At 43.8% G+C, this 25794-nt stretch overlaps 1 protein-coding gene across 1 annotated transcript in view; it reads left to right on the forward strand.

Annotated features, from left to right (window-relative positions):
• The window catches only part of UST (uronyl 2-sulfotransferase), a 279848-nt gene that overhangs the window by 93124 nt on the left and 160930 nt on the right, over nucleotides 1-25794 (forward strand). The window contains exon 2 of the mRNA XM_074948584.1: nucleotides 9116-9159. Within this exon, the coding sequence (XP_074804685.1) occupies nucleotides 9116-9159 (44 nt within the window). The remainder of the gene's footprint in view (nucleotides 1-9115; nucleotides 9160-25794) is intronic.

Consider the following 25794-nt stretch of genomic DNA (forward strand, 5'->3'; position numbering starts at 1 on the left):
AGTGTCTCGTAAGATACTAGCCCAGTTAGTACTGTTTTTCATATATGCTGTTGCTGCAGAATGACGAGTGAGAGAGCTTGCCAAGTTGACAGTACTGTGTATTTCTGGGAGCTTAGTGCTTTATTTTATTTATAGTAAACCAGCACTAAATTATTTATAACTGGTTAAATTGAAAGTTCCCAGACTTCGTTTTACAAGAAAATGAAATTACCCAAGTGATCTCTTCCATGTCCCATCTTTCTTTGCTTTCAGTGCACAATCCCGTATTCACTGGTATGGAGTGAATGATGACCTATAATATGTTTTCTTCTTGAGATCAAGAAGCTTAAAAGAAGTCGTACAAATAAAATATAGCACATAGTTTTTAAAAAAGGAAAATAAGGAATTAAATTCCACTTCAGGGTGTCAAATACAGAATAACACTACTGTGCTGGTGTGTTAATTACTCCATTAAAGAGCTCAATGAGGTGCTGGATTTATACTGAAGAGGGCAATAATAGTTATGTAGCTTTTCGTACAGGATGGATGCAAGTTTGGGGTATAATGGGAGTCTTGTTACAGCACTGACTGGTTACTGGGGCTTCGTCTACACTTGCCTTTTTTCTGAGAAAGTTCCCTCTATTCCCACTGGTGCAGCTCTGCTGGTTGTAGCAATGGCAGGAATTGCCCTTTTAGATAAGACTTCAGCTGACTGCTAGAGTTTTAACCATTTAACCATTTAAACCTGCTCACAACTGCTCTATGTGACACTGGTGAAAATGCTGGGAGTTGTTCGCACCTTGTTCACATTAGTGCTCTTGCTGTTAGGGCCACGCCAGTGTATTTGTGTAAGCAAGGACTGAGAGAGCCTCTACCATACAGTTGTTTGTGGCGTTCAAAATACCTCTTGAAACCATAGAACATGTTGAAAAATCGTGCCAGGCAAAGAGTAGCAACATGACTCCAACTTTAGGGACCAGTCACTGTCTCACTGAAGTTAATGGCAAATGTCCCATTCATTTCAATGGTGCAGGATCCAGGTTCTTGATAACGAAGAGTCTTTTACATACCTACTTGATCTGTGGGGCATGAGACTGTATTACACAGTAGCTAGGGGTGAAAGTGGGCCGGTACAGTGTACCGGTAAACACCCGCACTGGCCCATACCCAGCCCACATTTAAAGCGCTGCCGCGGTAGCACTTTAATGTCCCTGCCCCTTTTACCTCCCTTGTTGGCAGCCCTGCTGGTAGGGTCCATACTGGCAGGGCCGCCAACAGTGGGGGAAGGGGCAGCAACGTTAAAGGGGCAGTGCTTTAAGGACGGTCCTTTGCTGCGGCAGAGCTTTAATGTTGCTGCCCCCCACCCACCCCCAGCAGCAGTGGTGTCCGGAACCCCGGGTCCTTTAAATCAACACGGGAGCCCAGGGCAGCATAGGTCTGGCAGGGCTGGCTGGGGGATGCTGACCCCCAGCCCCGCCCCTTCCTCCTGAGGCCCCGCCCCTTCAGGGGCTCGGAGCCGCCCTGGCCCGTACTGGTAAGTGTCCTGACTTACTTTCACCCCTGACTGTAGCAGACTTTGAGACAAGCCTCCTAAAGGAATAGATAGTCAAGTATTGCTCAGAAGTATATAATTTATCTTTCTGTCAGAATACATCATAAATTCCTCCTCGCGTTTCATAGATCGATAAAAGTCCTGGTGCGCTATGCTCTAGAATGTCTCCACCTGCCGTTTTGCCTTCCTGTCTACTTCCTTTTTTTCTCAAGTGGGGAGCTGAGAGAGTTTCATGCTCTTTTCCTCAATGTGCTCTTAAAAAGACATAGTAGGAGGACAGAAGTGATCACAAACCCACCCATACCTTCTCTTAGATGATTTGGTGGTGGGAGACCTTTACTCTCCAGGCCAGGAAAGGCATGTGGTGGCCACTTAACTATTTCTTTCCTTTGGGCCTTAGGAGGTTTACAGGGGGAAGAATGCATGGCTGGCTGCAGATTTGGGTAGCCACTAGGAGTACAACGAAGGCTGATATTTTCAAAGGAGTATAAGCTAGCTCATAGGTTCACGGGGCGAGAAGACACCACTGTGATCAACTAAACCAGGAGTGGCCAACTTGCACCTGAGAAGGAGCCAGAATTTACCTATGTACATTGCCAAAGAGCCACAGGAATATGTCAGCAGCCCCCCATCAGTTCCCCATGCCTGCCAGCAGCGCTGCTGATCAGTGCCCCCCCCCCCCCCACACACTTCCCCATGCCTCCTGCGGCATGCAGGAGGCTCTGGGGGGAGCGGAAGGAGCGCGGGCATGGCAGGCTTAGGGAAGGGGGCAGGAAGGAGAGGGAGGCCTTGGGGGAAGGGGTGAAGTAGGGGCAGGGCCTGTGGCAGAGCAAGGGGTTGAGCAATGAGCACCCCCACCCCGGCACATTGGAAAGTTGGCACCGGTAGCTCCAGCCCCAGAGTTGGTGCCTATGCAAGGAGCCGCATATTAACTTCTGAAGAGCCACGTGTGGCTCTGGAGCCACTGGTTGGCCACCCCTGAACTAAACAGATCTCCTGTATAATGCAAGACATAGAACTTTCCTGAATTAATTTCTATTTGGACTAGAGCATATCTTTTAGAAAAACATCCACTCTGGATTTAAAAATTGCCAGGAAGGAGAATCTGCTGCAACCCTTTGCAAATTGTTTGTCATTAATTACCCTCACTGTTAAAAATTTGTGTCTTATTTTCAGTCTGAATTTGTCTAGGTTCAGCTTTCACACACCGGATCTTGGTATGCCTTTGTCTATTAAAAAGCCCATTATCACATTTTTGTTCAATTGTTTATAAAATGTCTTCAGATAACACCTTAACCTTCTCTTTGTTATGTTAAATAGATTGATCTCCTTAAATCTATCACTATAACAGGGGTGGGCTATAACAGGGGCGGGCCACATCCAGCCCGTCAAACTTTTATTCTGGCCCTTGAGCTTCAGCCAGGGAGTGGGGTTGGGGGCTTGCCCTGCTCCGGCACTCCAGCGAGGGAGTGGGGTCCACGCAGCTCCTGGAAGCAGTGGCATGTCCCCCAGCCCCCTTTGGCTCCTACGTATAGGGGCAGCCAGGGGACTCTACATGCTGCCCCTGCCCTAAGCGCCAGCTCTGCAGCTCCCATTGGCCATGGTTCCCAGCCAATGGGAGGTGCCATGGCAACGCCTGCGGACAGGGCAGCGCACAGAGCCACCTGGCTGCACTTCCACGTAGGAACCGTAGGGGGGACATGCCACTACTTCCAGGAGCTGCTTGAGGTAAGCACCGCCCGGACGCTGCATCCCTGATCCCCCTCCCACCTGCTGAACCCTTTGGTCCCACCCCAGAGCCCGCACCCCCAGCCGGAGCCTTCACCCCCTACCCCAGCCCGGAGCCCCAGTCCTGCACCCTGACCCTCATTTCTGGTCCCATCCTGGAACCCACACCCCCTTCCGGAGCCCTCATCCCCTCTCACACCCCAGCCCCCAATTTCGTGAGCATTCATCGACCACCATACTATTTCCATACCCAGATGTGGCTCTTAGGCTAAAAAGTTTGCCAACCCCTGCAATATAAGGTATGTTTTCCAATCCTTTAATCATTCTTGTGGCTCTTATCTGAACAGTCTCTAATTTATCAGTATCCTTCTAGAAGTGTGGACCCCAGAACTGAACACATTGTTCCAACAGTGGTCACACCAGTGTCAAATTCAGAAGTAAAATACCCTTCCAAATCCTACTCAGTTTTTCCCTGTTTATGTATCCCAGACGCCCAAATACAATTAAAATCTAGTGGAAGTTAGGCTACTTGGAAAGAAGGCTTGCAGAAAACATGGCAGCTGCGTTGTAGAACTTCCGATCCCCACCAAGCAAAATCTTGCTCAAGGCAAGTTTTAAGAGCTCTGCATGGTCCTCTCCTTTCTCCTCCTTCCTAAACCTAATGTTTTCTCCCTGCAGCTCTTCATTCTATTCTTTCTGCCTGATCTCTAATTTGTTCATGTAGAACTGTCCCATTGTAATTACTCCCTGGGTGCAAGCAGCTGATCCTCATAATGTACATATGTAATTTCACCTCACCTTCCACATATTCCCCAATACCAAAAATGCCTTTCTTTCTGATTTTGTAATTTTCCTTCCCTTATTTAGTTTTGAATTGGCTATAGAAATAACTGCCTTGATTTTGTTACTGAACATTCTTCTTTGTTTAAATCTGGTCTGCTGGTCCTTGACTGAGAAACTTCCTATGTCTTTGATTCCAAGAAAAAAAAGATTTAACCACCAGGTTCTCACAAAGACCTTGTATATATCTGACTCACTACATGTTAAAGATTACTAATTATCTAAGAAACCAGACCACTGTAATACCATAATCCTCTTTCATTCTATACCTGAATCTTTCTTTTCTGCAAAAAAACTGAGAATTCAGAATACATGTTCAATCCATGCAAATATGGTATTGGTATTGATGTAGTTCTAGTGGATATTAGTCTGAAAATCGATTCCTTTTTTAAATGATCAAAATTTTCATAATATTAAAGGAGGGAGAAGACTAGTATTGGCTTATCTAGGAAACCACGTTTTTTAAGAATAAATATGCTAAAGAACTATCTGATAACAATTAGGATCAATTGTGTCTTTAACTTCTATTTTTTTAAAAAAAGGGGGTTGGGAGGAAATAATCTCAGTTATTACATGAAATGGGTTACTCCAGGGCTGTGGACCCAGATTTCAATGCAAACAGATTAATGTACCTTCCATTATCATACCATAGCCACCTCAGAAAGTACTTTATTTTCTTATTGATATTTACAGTGATGGCACGCACATTCTCATATGCCAGTACAATGTTTTAAGTGTTCCTGGTGCTGTACTGTATAAGCACAGAATAATAAATTTCTTTTTCTCTGCTTCATGTAAGCATGCTATACAGAGATACCTATTCTGTCTTATCAACATAGTGACTGTAGTGTTTATGATATAGTACCATAGTAATGAGCCGCTCACCTCTACGACATGTCTTTCTTTCAGATTAGATGATCACGATCATCCCTTCTGGCCTGAAAGTCTGAGTCTGTCTTTCTCTTTCAGCTCTTTTAACTTCTTATAGTAGGAAACAGTTCATAGAATAATTCGCCTTTTCTGGATATGTCTCTATCGAAACTTTCACTGTTTAACAATATATATATTGTTAGAGGCCATGTTGGGGTGAAAGTGGAGCCTTCTTTCCTACCTGCAAGTCCTCCATGTGTTTTGTAGATGTCTTTCAGGTTCAGTTCCCAGTTTGCCTTCCATAACCCCTTCTGCTGTACTAGATGACCACCTTCATTCTTACCAGGTTTTCAACTTACTATATGAAACTTCCTGCAGATTTATTTCCCAGTAAAGCTGTTTCTCAGATTGGCTTTACATTGATATGAATTTAGAGCTTGATACTGTGATGTGGTGATCAGTGAGAATATTTTCAAAAGGACTTCAACAGGATTGAAGGCAGTGGGGAGCATGCCATAGAGCAGCGGTTCTCAAACTGTAAATCGGGACCCCAAACTGGGTCCCAACCTCTTTTTAATGGGGTCGCCAGACTTGCTGGGGCGTGAGGCCAAAGCCTGAGCCCTGCTGCCCGGGCCCAACTTCAGCTCTGGATGGTGTGGCTCGGGTTACAGGCCCCCTGCGTGGGACTGAAGCCCATGGGCTTTGACTCCCCCCCCCCCTCCCCCAGGGCAGCAGGGCTCAGGCTTCAAGTCCCTCTCCTGGTGTCGTGTAGTAATTTTTCTTGTCAGAAAGCAGTCAGGGTACAATGAAGTTTGAGAACCCCTGCTATAGAGAATGCTCTCTCTTGTCAATGTCCTCCATTCCTGGATCTGTAGGGTTTTTTGTTAACCATTTGGCAAAAGCTTTCATCTGTTTATCAAACAGTTTGTTTTAAACTTGCTACACTGAAAAAAGAGGATTCAAATTAGTGCACTGATTTGTCATTCCATACATGTTCAAAATAACTCACATGCTAAAGGGGCAGAAGAATGAAATGTAGCAGGAAAAGATATCTAATTTGAGGGTTGAAGTAAATTTTCCCTGCTGGTGACCTACCCTTTTTGCCCCCTTTTTGGTTTGTGCAAATTACTCTCATTGGATTCCAAATCAATCCTATTTAAACTTTCACCACTTATATCTGTCTCGTGACAAGTTTATATCACCACTTTTCACTGTTGAGACTTCCATGGTAAATGAATCTGTTTACATCCACTCAGAATTTGACTCATTATTTTTAAATGTGTGTAGTAGCAACCAAAATCAGGCTGCTAAAATTAAAAATTGGTTTAAAAACAGAAATCAAGCACATGAAATACCTGTGCCAAGCCAGATATGAAGATCATTGTAGTTGCTCAAACACTGAAGATTGGTTTCAAGAAAACAAAGTGAGGAAAATGCAACATACAGAAACAGTGGTATAGAAAGGTGAGATGTTAATAATTAGACCATATTCAATGTTTATGTATATTTCAAAAAAGATTTTCTCCTTTTAAGGTATTAGCTCATACTTTCTAGTTCAGTCTTTTGTAAGGAACGTACTATAAGCTACAGTATATAGTATGAATGTACTTATCTGTTTATAAACTTGAGAGGAAAAGAAAACAGCAGTAATTCAGATCCTTTTTTTCAGCAAAATTAACCATGACAGCTGTTTGCTAAAATTGTAGTTAATGTTCTTTTAATTTTGGTAAACTCAAATGCCTGGAACAACTACAGTGGTGTGTATGAGTGTGAATGTGACTAGACAGGCTTAAACATACCTTTTTTCAATAAGAGGTAATATTTTCAAAAAGACTTATTACCAATTTAATACTTTTTAGTGAGTTGCTACTTTTCAGATGTTATCTACCATTTTTAATGTGTTTGTTTAATTAAAAATTGTCTGCCTTGCCTAATAAAGGTCTGTGCTTAACGCAGAGCAAGAAAGACAACTTACTCTTATTTTCAAGAAAAGTATTAAAAGTCATTTTTACATCAATAACATCATTCTCTTGACTGCATTCATTATGGGGTGGGTTGCTGGACATATTTAGCTACTCCATACAAACTCTTCATTTTTAAGGAAAACTGATATGTACACATGGCCCGATGGTAGGGAAACGTAGTCTATGGCTAGTGCTGGAAAGAATGGTCTTAGCATAATGTCTTAGCTTTGACAAACTATATGTAGCAATATTTTTTTTCTGAACTGCTGATTCTTCCCCATGAAACATGTTTTATCAGAGGCTTTGCCTATAGAAGAACCATTTAATCAAAGGACCATATAGGACTCCTTTCAATTATTTGCGAATAGAATTACTTTCCAGGTAATCAGAATCAGTGGAATGCAATATTAGGTGTGGGGTGAGAGTGGAGCATTCTGAACCAGAAAATAGCCATTAGCAATTAATTAATTAGTCCCACAAGGAGAAGGTACTATTATATTAGAATAGTAAGAAGATGAGCTTTTGATTTTGCATTAAGGACATATGAGGGAGACTTGAATTGAAAAATGTGAATGTTCTTTAGAGCCAGTTCAATGAAATAAAAGATATTGAGGCTTCTGCATTCGTGGACTCTCATGCCAGACCAAGAAAACTGTGAAGAACCATCTTCTTTGGATTTGGAGTAGGTTTTACATGATGTTGAACCCTAGATTAGTTTTCTTGACTCCCGCCCTTTATAGTGTCAGACAAGTGATTTTTAAACTTAAAGGAATTAGAAAAAGTACTGAAAACACAAAGTATTTAAACTTAATTTACATAGTAATTCAAGCTTTTTTTAAATAAAATGGATTGATTAGTTGTATTTAACTACATTAGTGGTGTGGAGCTGTCATTAGCAAACCTATTGGATTTCATGCCTCCTCTGTCCAAAATGCTTCCTTTTATGATGGTACCATGAATAATTCTGCAAGATCCTTATGTTGAGCCGCTGTCCTTCTGGCCAAGGAGGACTGAATGGAAACCCTTTGAGTCTGCAGTACACGTTCTTAACTAACCAGAGCATTTCATTGCGAGCTACATGAGACACTTCTTCCTCCCAAAGACAGAGTGTGTTGCCGCTGCAGCACTGAACGATCCCGGGATCTAGAGACTGACTTATCAGTGGATCTCATTTGTAAGGAACTTTTTCTCTCGGGGGTACTTATGTGGGCCCCATCATTCTGGTATCTTAGTGCCTCATAAACATTAATGAATTTTATCCTCATACCACCTAGCCTCTTGGTATAGGGACAAAGGGATTTTCTTACTATCTTGGGCTTGGAGATGACTCAGATGACAAGATGTTTGAATGTAGCTGTCAGCCTGATGGATACTGCCAGAACTGCGGAGAGCCTTTTGCCTTCTGATGGGTATATTAGGAAAGGTTCTGTTTGATATGGGGAACAGAGTGAGAGTTAAGGAAGAAATGCTGCATGCGTGTATTCGTGTGTGTGTGTGTATAAAATAGAAAAAACCCTGAAGTTGTGGGTCTTGGGTAGGTGTTTTATATTGGACTAACCTACAGGAAAGCACTTGAGAATCATGGGCTTTTTCTTCGGCCTCAGGAAGGAGAGCAAGTTGGAATGGCAGGTATAATAGTATTGTTTGTTCAGACTTTTTGAATATTCTGAGACAGAAATTAAATCACAGGTCAGTGGGCGGGAATCCAGTATAGGAAAATGCAGAAAGTCTAGTGTAGGTATCACACCGTGTTTGTCAACTTAATCTGACAAAAATCTAGGAGCCAGCCCCAGAATGATGTTGTTTAAAACTAAATTGTGTCTACTGAGATTCATGAATTATAATTGTTTACAACTCTGTCCTTATACATGTACACTATATTTTTTAATAGTGTGAATAACTAAAGGTGCCATTGTCCCATTTCAGACACCTGGAGCATTTAGTTTTGTACTAAAACTCTAACATTTGTGCAACTGGCTGTCAAACATGTGGATGAGCCAAATCACCCCTAGTTTTTAAAAAAAGAAAAATGTAGCAAGAGAAAGTGTTTGTTTGACTTGGTTCCTGTGACAAAACAGAAACATTGGGAGGGACACTAATTCCCATAAGATGTCACTAAGTTATTTTTATGGGTTTGAAATTACATTGCATAATTTTTGTGTTTGTCTCTTTTCCCCCCCAGGAAATTCCACTTACTTGGATGACCATGGACCACCCCCGCGCAAGGTGAGCTCCTTCCATCCTTACCAGCTGCTTTCCTATTGTATATTTTGGGCCAAATTGTACTCTGTTCCTCCCTAGTAAATATGGAGGAGCTCCACTGAGTTTTACATTGGTGTAGCTGAAAGCTCAATTTGGCCCTTTTGCCCCCCCCCCCTTCTTTTAGAATGCATTTTCTTCTCAGGCTTTTGTAGATAGCTTGCACAAAAATACATTTAACATGGGTAAAACTGGTTCATTGAAGTCAGTGGGAATGGGATTTCAAACCTGTTCTTTCCTGGTGCCAACATGATGCAGTTTATCAACACGTACAATAGAATGCTCAGTGGTTCTCTATTCTGGAACAGTATTATCACTTGGTCACTTTAGGAAGCGTCATCAAATTGTGACAGTTATCGTTGTTCTTGTGAAGTATTTGCTCACAACAGCCTAACAGGGCTAAACTATTGTTTCTAAACCCTCACACTAAATCTCTTCCTCTCAGTGTTTCCCTTTTAAACAGAAAGTATTTCAACAGGTATAGTACTTCTAAAACCTTAAACAAATGCAGAATACATGAACTCAATGAAATTGGGGTCTGTGTTTGAAAAAAAAAAAATCTGAGAGTGGCTGCACTGGCTTATGCTGAGGACAGTGTACTCTTAAAAGGAAATGGTTATCAAGATAAACATTACTGTTTCTTGATTTTTAAATGAGACTAAGTGTCTACACTGTAAACTTAAGTTGACCTACATTAGGTTGACTTACAGCCATGCAGTAATTACTGCGGGGGGTGATATCCACATTGCCCTTCTTCGGTCAGTGGTGTGCATCTTCATCAGGGGTGCTTCCACTGACTTAAGAGTGGCAGGCACATGCAACCCCCCACTGGGAACAGGGCAGCTGCACCAGGCTTATTAGCTCCCCGCTTCTCACCGGGAGCTGGGCTCAGCTCTGAGCACGGCAGCCGACTGCACTCTGGGCACAGAGCTTCCCCCTAAGTGCAGCCATGCCCTCAGTTGGGAGCGGGGAGCTGAGAGCCCGGGTGGCTGCCCCGTTCCCAGTGGGGAGCGGAGAAGCCCAGTGCAGCTGTTCCCTTCCTCGTGTAGGGGTGGGGTGCTGAGCAGCCCAGTGCGGATGCCCCATTCCTGGCAGGGAGCTGAGAGCCTGGGCAGCAGCCTGGGCAGAGTGGGGATCCGGGACCCCGGGGTGGAGCATGGCTCCCTGTAGGGAACCTGGGTGGCAGCCTGAGCCAGGAGCCTGGGTGGCAGCCGCGCTGAGGAACCAGGAGACAGCTTTCTTGTCAATTTCACGGCCCCAGCAGAGCTGTGAAATTGACAATGACAACCAATAGATGTAAGTAACGCAGTGTCTGCAGGGGCACCGTGTCACCCTAACTACACCGATATAAGCCCTATGCCTCTCGTGGAGGTAGAGGTATCATGTCAGTGTAGTAGGACACTTACATCGGGAGGAGCAAGGCTGTAGCATGTACACTGACATAATTAGGTCAACGTAAACTGCCTTACGTTGACCTAACGCTTTAGTGTAGAGCAGGCCTCAGTAGTTGTGCGGCTAGTGTCAGATAGTGGAAGAGTGGTAGGTGGCAAACTGGTAGATTATAATATTGTAGTTTAGCATTAGATTGTATCAGAGGGGTAGCCAGGTTAGTCTGGATCTGTAAAAGCGGCAAAGAGTCCTGTGGCACCTTATAGACTAACAGACGGATTGGAGCATGAGCTTTCGTGGGTGAATACCTGATAGATGCACCCTTAATGCTGGAATAGCTGTGTCCACAGTAGGCAATTTTAGGTCTTTAACTGTATCATTTTCTAACCCAATGTAGTTATAGCTGTACAAAAATTCTGTAGGCCAGACCCCAAATCACTGCCTTCATTGGTGAGGGATGTGCAAATGGCCTGCATGCTGGCAGCAACAGCCATTGTGCAAGCATAATGTTTCCAGGAGTGTTTGTGGTGGAGGTGTCAAGTACACTTACGTACAGGGTTAGGTAAGTGTAGTATGCTGGTCCAACTTTTCTGGCCAGTGAACTGTGCGGCGCTATAGTCTTGCTGTGCTCTTTTTACTGACTGAGTTATGGGCACTGCTTTCCAAGCATTTCAGGAATGCAAGGATGAAGATTATGCCTGGCCTCTGCAAGAGGAAAAGTGGTGACAGGCTTTTGTGCATCCAGGTACAATCTAGCCATTAATATATATGATTCTCTGAAACCTAATTTGGTGTTACCTTAGCTCTGAGACTTTCCAGAAAAGACACATAATAAGACCATTATAATGACATTGTTTTTGCTGCTCTATAAATAAATACAGTGAGTTTTCTTAGAAAGGAAGGCGTAATCCTGCCATGCTATTAATTTTACCATGTTAATTTTATTTTCCTATGCATAGTGTAATATGGTGACATGTTTATATCCTGGTAATGTAAATGTTTCATTTGCAAGGTTATGTACTGTGCAAATGATATACAATGACAAGATAAATATTTTTAAAAGGTTTCCTTTCCCAGATTATCTCTCATTTTTCTCTGTTACTTGTAACAGAGGTGTTTTTTAAAAAAAAGGGAAGGGGATGGGATGGGGGAGAAATCACATGATCTACTGGCATTTTATAAATAGCAGATTGGCTTTGGCTGTGGATATGTTTTAATATGAAGCATTGCCAGGTGAACTCATTTCAGTGGGAGTTAGGTACCTAGGGGCTTTTGAAAATTCCATGAGGCACCTATCTGCATCTTTGAGCACCCAAAAACCTGTAAAAATCTGGTCCTAAATCACTTAGGTGCTTGTGAAAATTTTGTCCTTAATCTCTCAAAATACAACAGAACCTCCTTTTTAAACATCACACTCCCTCTCCCAACCCCTAAGCTATATTTTTTTCTAATTGCACCTGGAGAGCCCAAGTATCCTTATGGGTTTCCTGCATGAGTAGTTCTGAAGGTAGATCATTATAGTCCTAGCAGAGATAATAAAATAAACTTTAGTAAACTCTCCACTGATAACTGCTAGGGTAAAAAGATAAAGCTAAATGATGTTTTTTTGTCTTGAAAAATTGTTTCCTGTGTGTCCCTGAAAGACATTTCTTCTGTTGTTTGGGTACAGTCTCCTGCTTTTCTCTTACCCAGAAACATTGTAGCATGCTTGGTCTACAGTAGTGGTTCTCTAAGTTTTTTTTTTCCACGGACCAGTTGAAATTGCTGAGGGTCTCAGCAGACCACTTAATGATCTTTCCAAATGTTTAGTACTGCTAGCTAACTATTGTAAAGCACTTTGGATAAAAGGTTGGATATTAGGAAAAACTTTTTCACTAGGAGGGTGGTGAAGTACTGGAATGCGTTACCTAGGGAGGTATGCGTTACCTAGGGAGGTGGTGGAATCTCCTTCCTGAGAAGTTTTTAAGGTCAGGCTTGACAAAGCCCTGGCTGGGATGATTTAGTTGGGGATTGGTCCTGCTTTGAGCAGGGGGTTGGACTAGATGACCTCCTGAGGTCCCTTCCAACCCTGATATTCTATGATTCTGCGTGTGAATGTTCAGCAAATAAAAACAAAAGTAAGTATATTTTATTTCAGTCCTTGAATGACTGTTTTCTCCGCTCTACTGTATCTTTTTCCCCAGTACAATTGAGGAGGTGAAACTGACACTTGGGGACAAATATTGCAGTCCTTACTCTAGCAAATCTACCATTGAGGTTGATGAGAGCTTTGCCTGTATAAGCACTGGGTAAGAGCTGCAGGATAGAGTTCTTAGCTTCTGCAGCTGACATATATGTGAATAAAGAAGCTGTGCTGTAGGCACTTGATGACAGATAAAATCTGTTGAAGTGGGGCTCTTTTTGGACAAACTTCCCATGGGATCCCCGTCATGGATCTGATGCTATTGGCAGCTGCTCAGGTATCAGCAAAGCCCTGTGCTTAGCACTTCTGTGACAGTACTCCAAACCATAAAGTGAATACAGAAATGAGTGTGGGTGAAGATTAGGTCAAGAAGAGAACAAACAAAGCACATACCAATACACAAGCTGAATCTGAACCGAATTTTACTAATAACTGAGTTGAAGCCATTACAAAGATATTGGGGCTGTGGAGCCAGTTACTGAAGAAATGCAAATGTCTTGCATAAGAACGGCCAGACTGGGTCAGACCAAAGGTCTGTCTAGCCCAGTATTCTGTTTTCCGACAATGGCCAATGCCAGGTGCCCCAGAAGGAATTAACAGAACAGTTAATCCTCAAGTGATCCATCCCCTGTCTTGGTACCATCATCCTAGGTTTCACCCACTGCTAGCAACATGGTACAATTGTGATAGCACATACAGGCTGTATTGTTTTTACTGCTTTTGGCCACAGACAGGTCTACAGTTAAGTCTTAATTAAAATTGGTTGTAGACTGTATGAGTCCATTGTCTCTTCTAGTTGTCAAGCAGAATTTTCTTTAAGGCAGCCTGTCTAAAAGATCATGTCATCATTCTAGGTATATATTTCCTTTTCAGTTCAGCTCCTGTGTGTATAGTAGCAACCAGGATTTTTTTAAAGTCCCATATATTTTATCTTCTCTTTACCTGTTAGTTTTTGGTCTGGCTCCCCATTTATTTTAGTATCTTGGACTTATTTTATGTTTAAACTCTAGTTTTTGACAGCTAAAATGTTGTGTACAGACTATCCTTTTTGCCAAAAGAGAGCTGCCTTTGGGTTTTTCCCCGGACTCCCTGAACATCCACTTAACCAAATGTACAGCTACAATTGTGGTGTTTTGGAGAGTTTTATTTCTGGGGTTTTTGTATGAGCAATATCTTTACTGGAGGGTTTTTGTTGTTGTTTTAAGAAACATTTTTGCCATTATAATGCTGTTCAGTCTAAGTGATTAATTTGTTACTGGCGAAGTGCCAGGTATAAAGATAAATCTCTTCCACGTAATTGTTTATCAAGCATTTTAAAAGCAGGGATAGTAGCAGATGTGTGTTTGATAGAATAGCTAAACAGAGCATTCCAGCTCCAAAACAAGTGGTGCATATTATTAAAAGCAAATGGTCCTACTGTGTGTGGAAGTCTAGGTTAACTATGGAGAAACAGCCCATAAAAAAAAGAAAGCAGCAGCAAGAAATTCTCTTCCTTTTGCTATTTTTGTTTCAGAGATAATGCGGTGCATGTGTGTACAGTAGAGAGGTGCCTTTTTTACTTCAGAGCTAACAATGTGGTGCCCATTTGTACAGAGAGGTGCTTATGAAAGCAAAATACATTGTGGAAGTTTTCAAAAACAGAGCTTGTCAACGTTTAGAAACATTGTAATATGTAAATAACTCGCAGTGAAGTTTACTTGACTCAGTGGCTACTAAAAAAGCAAATACAGTGAATAACACTTTAACATTTTAAACCAGAAGAATTAAAACCGAGTCCATGCAACAAAGACAAAAATACAAATACTGTATTAATGGATTAAATTATCTTTAATTTAATTGAATGGGTAGCTCTAATGGAGTGTGAAATATTGGTGTGACATACTCATATTTGCCTGCCCCTCATTGACACTTACTTGAATATTTAATATGGTAGCTACAGATTCTGGGCATCATGTGGTCAAGAAACTGATTATTTATATTACTATCTATCTATGTCCTTACATGACGCCCATCCTGATAGTGTCTGAGTGTCTTACAAACATTAATGAAGTGATCCTCGCAACACCCTGTAATGTGGGAAAGTACTATAATCCGATTGTTATCGATGGAGAACTAAGACATAGTGGCTTGCCCAAGATTGTACAGAGAGTCTGTTAACTCCTGAATTCCAATCCAGTGCCTTAACGCAAACCCATCCTTTACATTTTGAAGTACTGGTGTACACCGAGGAGACTATACAAATTAGTTTGTGAAGTTTGATAAGCAGTAGATTGAAAGTGCTGCGTGTTAGAAAAATGGTACAAAAGTTTATTTGTAATCTGAATCCTCCCAAAAGGTTTTGACTGAAAATATCTAAATTAACTACTGAAATCCCAGAAACTATGATTCTGGATATTTTGTGCTGTTTACGTACACTTGTACAAGAGTCTTTTAAATTATCTTTTTGTTATCCATCAATTACAGTATTTCAAGAAAAAAACTCATAATTCTGGATGATATTCTACCACCATATATAAATGAGACAGAGCTCTATGGTAATGTTATCTGCTGAAAGATAGAGTACTGTAATACTTGTGAGCGCACTGCTGGGGAGAAACCTCACAAGCTCATTTTTGTAGTCACTCAGGTGTAGCCATATGTCTCCAAAGATAAATATGTGAACCTGGACTAACTGTAGTGTTGGTAGTCTGAAAGTCTGAATTGAGTACTGGAGAATTATGTTCTGTTAGTTGCCCTTTTTATTTTGTTTTTGTTTTTGTTTTTTGTAGGTAGAATCTTGTAGACAGGAAATTATTTTATTCCGTTCTTCCCCGAAATAGTGAAGATGAAGGATTGTCCCTTTTCTGCATGCATCCTGATTAACACGCAATACAGAATATCACTGTATGGGTAATTGAATTATACGAGTGGGGAAAAGTACAAAAAGACTTCCAAATTAAAACCAGACAACTGCCATCAGTAGATAAATCTTTGGGCAATAATGCATATACTGACCTACCTCAGGAGACTCGAACAATAGTTAACTCTTAAGAACATAAGAATGGCCATACTGGGTCAGACCAAAGGTCCATCCAGCCCAGTATCCTGTCTGCCGACAGTGGCCAATGCCAGGTGCCCCAGAGGGAGTGTGAACCTAACAGGTAATGATCAAGTGATCTCTCTCCTGCCATCCATCTCCACGCTCTGACAGACAAAGTTTAGGGACACCATTCCTTAACCATCCTGGCTAATAGCCATTAATGGACTTAACCTCCATGAATTTATCCAGTTCTCTTTTAAACCCTGTTATAGTCCTAGACTTCACACCTCCTCAGGCAAGGAGTTCCACAGGTTGACTGTGCACTGAGTGAAGAAGAACTTATTTTTATTTGTTTTAAACCTGCTGCCCACTAATTTCATTTGGTGGCTCCTAGTTCTTATATTATGGGAACAAGTAAATAACTTTTCCTTATTCACTTTCTCCACACCACTCATGATTTTATATCCCTCTATCATATCCCCCCTTAGTCTCCTCTTTTCCAAGCTGAAAAGTCCTAGCCTCTTTAATCTCTCCTCATATGGGACCCGTTCCAAACCTCCAATCATTTTAGTTGCCCTTTTCCAAACCTTTTCTAATGCCAGTATATCTTTTTTAAGATGAGGGGACCACATCTGTACGCAGTATTCAAGATGTGGGCGTACCATGGATTTATAAGAGGGCAATAAGATATTCTCCGTCTTATTCTCTATCCCTTTTGTAATGATTCCTAACATCCTGTTTGCTTTTTTGACTGCCGCTGCATACTGCGTGGACGTCTTCAGAGAACTATCCATGATGACTCCAAGATCTGTTTCCTGATTAGTTGTTGCTAAATCAGCCCCCATCATATTGCTTGTGGTTATTTTTTCCAATGTGCATTACTTTACATTTATGCACATTAAATTTCATTTGCCATTTTGTTGCCCAATCACTTAGTTTTGTGAGATCTTTTTGAAGTTCTTCACAGTCTGCTTTGGTCTTAACTATCTTGAGCAGCTTAGTATCATCTGCAAACTTTGCCACCTCACTGTTTATCCCTTTCTCCAGATCATTTATGAATAAATTGAATAGGATTGGTCCTAGGATTGACCCTTGGGGAACACCACTAGTTACCCCTCTCCATTCGGAAAATTTATAATTTATTCCTACTCTTTGTTCCCTATCTTTTAACCAGTTCTCAATCCATGCAAGAATCTTCCCTCTTATCCCATGACAACTTAATTACATAAGAGCCTCTAGTGAGGGACCGTGTCACTTCTTTACTAACTCTGAGAAATTACTGCCTTTGGAACAGAGGCTTATCCATAGGAGAATTTTGCAATCGGGCACTCAGTTTCTGTGCATGAGAACATCAGTAGCCCCTAATGTAGACCATTTGATTTCTGATGTGAAATCTTTCACAGATGCTTATTAAATGTTTGTTTCTGTTTTTGCTCAAAAGACTTCATATTTATTATTTGTGTTCTGATAGTATGAACAGACCCAATCTGCATTGTGTCCCCGCTGTGCAAATATATGGTTAGAGTTTATGTATAACAAGTAATACATTAAACTCTCCAATAGCATGTTGTGTTTCATACAGAAGTATCATTACATTATCAAAGGCTGTTATGAAAGATTTTAGGCTTTCTTTGTTACATTGCATACTGTATCTAAATAATTATCCAAAATATCACATCCTCCTTGTTAAAGCTTGACAGCTCTATATATCAGTGAACCTTAAGGTGTAACTCATACGTGATATAATTACTCTATTCCTGTTCACCCGCTAAGATGTCTTGCACATATTAAAATGTTGTGGAAATGTGTTTTTCAGATTATTTTTTGCTGTTGCAGACCTCCCCAATATGTCCCTTTTCCTCTGCTGTTTCTTCTTAAATCGTCCATCAATAGTAATAAAATATAACGATGTATGGCTGTATCCAGGAAGGGATTAAATTACAGTATCGGATTCATCAGCATTAGTAATACATAACTTCACAAAATGCTGTGTAAAAACAAAATACAATACAGCAGAACCACCTTGATTATACAAATGTCAGAGGACACTATAGCTAATTGAGGCCCATTCTATATAAACTTAACTTTGTAGCGAATCATTTATCCTGGAGGATGTTTGTGGCATAGGGGTCGCATAAAAAAAGCTTCAGGGCAACTTGTGGGAGTAGGAACATGAGCTACATTAGCAGAGTATAAGGTGAATGTTGCCAACTCTTCTGGTTTTTAGCACCAGTTTCATATTGTTTGATACTGTTCTTACAGCTTCAGCTGCTGGAATTAAGTGATTATTAAATACCATGAGATATTCATGTAAAGTTTCTAGCCCTCATGGTTGCAGAGAAAAGCTTGAAAACAAAAAATGAATGTACACTAAAGGCTCAGAAACCAGAAGATAAATAAAAATCAAAAATTATTTAAAAAAAATCTTATTCTTAAATTCCTGATTCTTGCTGGCCTGATTTGTTTTGAACTTTTGGCTTGGCCATACTCTAAGGTGCGATGAAGAATGAAAACTAGAGATATCATGTGGATGGTCAGAGTTGTGCAGAGCCTTGATGGCGATGATGCTGAGCTCTTTGAGTGAGGGTCCTTATCTGTATTCCACTGGGGGTGCACATTTGCTCCATGAGTCTGACCTAGGAAGACTTTTGCCAGGAGTGTCCATTGGTCCGTGCATGCACAGTTCCCCCCCATCCCTCATGCTTCAGACTAAAGCATGTGGCAGCACAGACTGACCACCTCCCTTGTTCCCGTCCACCGCCCCAGGTGTGAGAAAGACACTCTAGTGTTCAGCACTTGATTCCTTCATGGATTTATATGTAAATAATTAAGTCAGTTTGCTTAGTTAGGATAATAGTTTTAATAGTCATTTAGTACAGTTAGATTTAGGGGTATTCCCCCAACCCCCAATCCATACTCTTCAAGATGATTATGCCCTAGAACCCAGGCTTTAAAAATTGTGCCTCTTTCCACCAATCCTTCCTGGTCAGCAGTGACCACGTCTGCTGCCTCTGCAGCCTTCCCTCCAAGTGCTCAATTTGCCAGTCTTTTCCCTCAAGAGCCCATGAGGCACATAAGTACTGATTGTGGAGGTTCCTCGTCGACAAAGCAGTGAGACCTCGGTCTGATCTGGGCCCGAAAGACCCCCCCCCACACACACTGGACATTGGGCTGCGGGGTCACAGAGTGCTCCACCAGGCTCTGTGGCCTCCATTACTGCTTCTGGGAGGGGTAGGAGTAACAACTCCTCCTCCTCCCTCCAAATAAAAACATGGGGAAAATTCACTCGCCAGGGGAGGGATAAAATTCCATCTGTCTGAACCCTCTCCTAAGAAGGGAACCTCCTCTTACAAATCCACTGGGACTTTGCTTTGCAATATCACAACAGCTATTTTCAGAGCCTGGTACCAAAATCTCAGCTTCAAAAGGAAAGTCTGCTGCGAAACTGGCACCATCGGTTGCACCAGTACCATCCAAGACACCGTTGAAGGAAAAAGCATTGTCTGCATCTGAAACCTACAGTATCAGGATGTTTTACTAAGGAGTCCTCAGCACCAAGACCTATTTCTAAGCTGTCTCTGACTGTGTAGCCAGAGAGGAACCCTTTCCCCCCTCATTAGAGGACAAATACATCACTTAACAAGACATCCTTGTCATGCAGGATCCTTTTGGGCCCTATCGTCTCTAGAGAAATTCTGACTTCATCTGTTCAGGAGTGTCCTTCCCCTAGACCTTCTGCAAGTCAAGGTCTCACTAAACTGAAGGTACTGTGTCTGTCTGTCTGCAGAAACTCACCCTCCAATATCTACTCTTCGCAGAGATACTAAGCATCTGGTACCATTGGCACCACCCAGGGAAAACAATCCCACCTTTTCATCTGAGGACTCAGACACTGGTGAAGGAATGTCACCTTCCCCACTGACGTTCAAGCTCTCGGTCCGGAAAGGGTTTCCAGAGTCTCCTGGGCTCCATTGAGATCTCAGCAAGTAGTTTAAGCTCTACAGGAACATTGGTACCCTAAGGCTTGGGGACGACCCTAACCCCCATTTGACCCCTTCCACTGGCCCTACTGGCATACATCTGTTGCATCAAATTGACATGTTCCAGAAGGGACTTGCAACATGCCTCTCTTTACATGGAGGAAGTAGAACCTCCTCACGAGACAATGGAGGAGGAGGAGGAGGAGCCGGAGGAAGCTCTTGAACCACTGATCTGTCTGGGTCCTCGTTGTCATACCCAGATGAGGCAATTACATGTGCCTCACCTTCTCTGCCTGATGATTTCAGGAATTACTAAAAAGGGTAGCAGAAAAGCTCCAAATCACATTAGAGGAAGTGCAAGAAGTCCCCTTCTTCTCCATCGAACTCTTAGACATGTTACAGAATGTGGGACACAGCAAAGTAGCCTTGCCTATTAATGAGGCCATCATGGAACCACCGGGGTGGTCTTGCACATGCCAGCCACATGTGCTTCTACCCACAAGAGAATGGAGAAATAATATTTTGCCAAGCAGCTAGAATTTTTATGTACTCACCCAACTCCAAATGCACTGGTGGTCCAGGCAGCATCGGAGAGAAGCAGAGACTAGACAAGATCTACCCCATCTGACAAAGAGGCTAAATGTTTCGACTTTTTCAGTTGAAAAGTCTTTTCCACTGGCCTGCAGTTCAGAATAGCAAATTGTAAGGCACTAACGGCCAAGTACAATTTTGTGAACTACAGTAAATTCACAGAATTCTCAATTAAAATCCCACAAGAATTTAGATGACAGTTTGAAGTACCCATCAAAGAAGGAAAGCTCATTGCAAGATCATCGCTGCAGACCGCACTTGGTGGAGCTGATATAGCCTCCTATTCGATGGCCACTGCAGTCCTCTGGGTTCCCGAGAGAAGTCCAGTCCATGGTACAGTCAGGCCTGCTGACAGCAACTCCGGGGCCCGGGGCAGAACAGTCAATGGGCCCCCACTGGTGCCCAGTGAGGGGCTGGCTCTTCCGGCATGGCCAGGGCTTCCACATTCCTGCCCGGCTGCCTTTGCCGCCGGAACCAACCCGCACATGACTAGGAGCATAGGCGCCGACTTCCAGATTTCCTGGAGGGTGCTCGACCGCCTGCTCCATCCTAGGCCCGTTCCCCCAATGCCCCACCCGCACCCCACCTCTTCCCATCCCTGTTCCACCCCCTCCCCTGAGGGGGCCACAATCTAAAGGTCAGGTCATGTGTCCCCATCCCTCCCCCCCTCCGTGCCCAGCCCAGGGCCACCGCGCTCTCCCTGCCCCAAGTTACCTGCGGGGTGGGGTGGGGACTTTGTCCTCCCGCTCCGCCTCCTCCCTCCTGGCACGTTCTGTCGCTCTCCCTGATGGGCAGGAGCCCAGGCGGGGAGCAGGAGGGAGCCGCTTTTTACGCCGGCCCCTCCTGGTCGCTGCTCTGCAGCACTGCCCAGCAGCTGCCTGAGAGTGCCTGGCTGGAGAGGAGGCAGCTTTCGCTCCCTGCCCGGTTCAACTTCCGGGGACCCTGGCGCCCAGGCAGGGAGCAGAAGTCACCTCCTCAGCCAGGCTGTCTCTCAGGCGGCAGCCGTGCAGGGCTGCAGAGCAGCATCTCAGCGGCTGTAAGGGGCTGGTCCTGCCCCTTCCACTCCCGTCATCTGGGCCATGCGTCGCCCAGGCCCATCCCACCTCTTCCTACCCCCCGCTCCTCCCTCTCCCCCCAGTGCCTCCAGCACGCCACCAAACAGCTGATGGCAGCAGGCGGGAGGCACTGTGGGGGATTGGGATGAGCTGATTGGTGAGGCCTACCGCTGGGGGCGGGAGGAGGGACCCACTGGTGGGTGCTCAGCACCCACTCGCCACCTATGCGTTGGAGCCCTGCTGCCCACCCGGGCCCTTTTAAATTGACTGGGCCCCTGTGCAATTGTCCTCTTTGCCCCCCCCCCCCCATTGGTGGGCCTGGATAGAGGACTTGCCTTTTGAAGGGAGCAGTCTCACCATTAGTGAGAAAATGGGTAAGTCCCTGCACTGGCTAAAGGATTCTTGGGTAACCTTCCATTCAACCATGATTTATATACCAGCACACAAGAGAAAGTTCCACAGACCACAACCATACAGGCACAGACCTGCTTCCTTCCCTTTCTTCTACCACAGAATCTACGAGCCTCCCAGGAAGCATGAAAGGCTTCAGAGAACTAGACAGACTGCTCCTCTGCTTCGACATTCCAAACCCAAGCGTCTGCAAGGAAACAATACAGACAGTATTGCTGAGAACTGCCAACCAACTCTACTGCCAAGTTTATCTGCCAGTACTCAATTTGGGGGCCATCTAATCCATTTCTGTAACAAGTGGCGGGACATCCTATCTGACAGATGGGTCCTCAACATTGGTCACATAGAATACCTGATAGAGTTCCTGTCCCTCATCCAGGACCACTCTCACTAGGAAATGCTATTTCAGGGAAATAACTTCACTTCTCTATCTGGGAGCCTTAGAACCCATACTTTCTCAATACCAAGAAAAATGATTCTATCCAATCTAAGAGAGTATGGAGACCTATCCTAGATCTGACAACTCAGTGTCTACATCGGGGTGGGCAAACATTTTGGCCCAAGGGCCACATCTGGGTATGGAAATTGTGAGGTGGACCATGAATGCTCACAAAATTGTGGTTGGGGTTCAGGAGTGGGTGAGAGCTCTGGGGTGGGGCCAGAAATGAGGAGTTTAGGGTGTGGGAGGGGGCTGGGGCAGGGGGTTAGGGTGTGTGGGCGTGACGGCTCTGGCTGGAGGTGCGGGCTCTGGGGTGGGGCTGGGGATGAGGGGTTTGGGGTGCAGGAGGGTGCTCCAGGTTGGGACTGAGGGTTTTGGAGGGCAGGAGGGGGATCCTGGGTGGGGCAGGGGTTGGGGTGTGCGAGGGGGTGAGGGCTCCAGCTGGAGGTGCAGGCTCTGGGGTGAGGGCAGGTGTTTGGGGTGCAGGAAGCTTCACCAGGCTGGGATAGAGGGGTTTGGAGGGTGGGAGGCGGATCAGGACTGGAGCAGGGGGTTGGGGCCCGGAAGAGGGTCGGGATGCAGGCTCCGGGCAGCACTTACCTCAAGCAGCTCCCGGAAGCAGTGGCATGAGCTTCCTCCAGCTCCTACATGGAGGCGCGACCAGGTGGGTCTGCGTGCTGCCCCATCCGCAGGTGCCGCCCCTGTAGCTCCTATTGGTCGCAGTTCCCAGCCAATGGGAGCTGCGGGGGTGGCGTTTGGGGTGGGGGTAGCGTGCAGAGCCCCCTGGCTGCCCCTATGTGTTGGAGCCGGAGGGGGCCAGAGAAAATTGGCTGGCGGGCTGGATGTGGCCGGCGGGCTGTAGTTTGCCCACCCCGGTCTACATCCAAGCAATATGTTGCAGAATGGTGAAGTGTCAGCAATAATTCCCTCAGTGAACAAAGGAGATTGATTCACAGCTCTCGACATGAGAGATGCCTATCTTCATAAGGGATCCACCCAGCGCACAGGAAATTTCTTAGATTAACTGTACATTTGAATCACTATCAGTACAAGGTACTTCCTTTCAGCCTTTCTACAGCCCCAGAGATGTCCGTGGCAGCTCACCTCTGCTGCAAAGGAATTTTGATCTTTCTGTACCTCGTTGTCTGGGTATTGACTGAGAGATCTTATCAGGAGGACCAATCAGTGACAACAGCCATACCCAAGCTACTACTATTGCTGGGAATCCGTGTAAAGAAAGAGAGATTCATATTTGTACTCGCACAGATGATAGAATTTATTGGAGCAACACTGAACTCTAGACAGGGTCCTCATCATCATACGCAGATGAGGCTATTACACCAGGTTCCCCTTCTCTGCCTGATGATTTCAGGATTTACATTTCAGGAAAAGGGTGGCAGAAATGGTGTGGGAGTCCCATTCACTCACCCGCCACCTGAGAGAATACTGATCACGGGCACCATCCTGTCGGGGTGGGGAACCCATCTGGACGAGCATACAGTGCAAGACACATGGACTTTACAGAAGTCCAGAATGCATATAAACCTTTTGGAACTCAGAGCCCTCCGCAGAGCTTACAAATGATTTCTTCCATACATAAAAGCAAGGCGTGTTCAAGTACAGTCAGACAACATGTTGGCAATATTCTTCATCAACAAGCAGCTGTTCATAGCCTTCACAGAGAAAGCAGCGCACAGACGCTGGCCTGTTTAGGCAGCCTGGCTCACTAAGAATATCAAAATGTAGGCAGTGAACTTTGCAGCCTGGAAAAGCCCTAATCAGGAGGGAAGGAAAAATGAGTGTCTGCCCAAGAGAGGTGACAGCTGAGAAGGCAGGAGTCTAGAGTGGGTGCCCTTGTTGGACCACCAGGTTGGCCTGAATGGGGACAGTAATAAGCCTTAATTTTAGGGCCTTAGTAATTACAATATGTAATCACATATTTCATTATCAGTCATGCATAAGATGTCAAAGGAACAAGGTAATATAGATTAGAGTACAGCCAAGACTTTGAGAACTGCCTGTTGGGACTACTGTAAAAATCCTTGTCTAATTCATTAATATTGTTTGTATGATTTATTATTAGTATTACTGTAACACTTAGAGGGCCCTGGTACAGACTAACACTTCATGTAGTATCCTTTATGAGGGCCTGATCTGAGGTCAATAGGAATCTTTCCATTTACTTCAACAGGCTTTGGATTAAGCTATATGGTCAGACCACTTGTTTCCAGGCAGAATTCCCAGAACTCTGATGATGTGTGCATGGATTTGTTTCTTGAGATGTTGAAGGCACCTTACAGAATCTATAAAAATGTGTAGGTTGCTTTTAAAACAATTTTTAATTAAAGAATTAAATTAAAGTTAAAGAATCTGAAACCTTGAGCTTAGCTGCATCTAGTATCCTAGTATTATTTGTCCTTTGTATTTCGGTTTTTCATTTATCTCAGTACTTAGGGGTAGTGGACCTCTACAAGTTTTTTTTTTTTTTTTTTTTTTTAACTTGTCCTGCCAAAGGCATTAGCTGCCAGTAATAACAAAAATCTGAAATGCTGATTTGAAAAAGTAGTTTGTTTTTCAACTCAGTCTGCTGCTTAATGAAAAGGAAACAGAAGAATCAGGTCTGGTTGTTTTTGTGCTTTATTTTCAATGTTCCATGCAGTCTATGCAGCTCTGCAGGTTAGCTAGCTAGCTCTGTTATTCTGGTTTCAGGTGTATTTTCATTCACCCCTGTAGAAGATCTTGTCTAGTCTATTTTAAAGTTGATTAGTTTCAGAAGTCTGTGTTTTGTTCCAGTGTCACTACAACCTGCAGCTAGGTGTTCTATCCCTGAAAATGAGCAAGACGGCATCTGATGCACTGGATCTATGTGGTTCAAGACAGGGAAAAGGAGACAGTGCTTAAGCAGTCTTCCGTGTTTTAATTTTGGCCTTTTGGAGTTTCTTATGTTTCAATTACATTCACTACTAAACTGCATCTGTAACTTAAGCATTTCTTTGGTTTTGATGCTTTCAAATTGCTTAAGATTAGTTTAAGGGAGCTTCGTGATCAAAAGGGCTTTTGAGATATTCCGTTTTTGAAGAGTTCATCTTTGAGAGAGAAGTGTTGCCCATTTTTGGCCTGAGCCATTTCCAAGTATTCGGGGAATGGCTGGTTTGTTTCCAGTGGGAAAAGAAATGGATTAAGTGAGTCTCATATTTCTCTAGTGTAATCTTATTTCTTTACCAACTCTTAACAAACAACAGGAGGCAGTTCCTTGCTCACAATTTCCACACCTGCCTTTCCAGCCAGTCCTGTGCCCCGAGGAACTCTTGTCTCTGCTCCCTCCAAGGGCCATGCTCACCACTGCTTCTTGCACTGTCTGTTGGCATTCTCTTGACTTTTTGTGCTCTCACACACATACAACTGCAACGAATCAATTCCCCAGCCCCTGCATTTGTGTTCAGTCCCCAGGAAAACTGCTCAGTCCATGTAGCTTAGCTTCTGCTTGGCCTTGCGTGCAGCCTGGTGCCTTGGCCAGTGGCTTCCATTCTATCCAG

This window comes from Natator depressus, chromosome 3 (assembly GCF_965152275.1).
Source record: "Natator depressus isolate rNatDep1 chromosome 3, rNatDep2.hap1, whole genome shotgun sequence".
Taxonomy (NCBI): Eukaryota; Metazoa; Chordata; order Testudines; family Cheloniidae; genus Natator; species Natator depressus.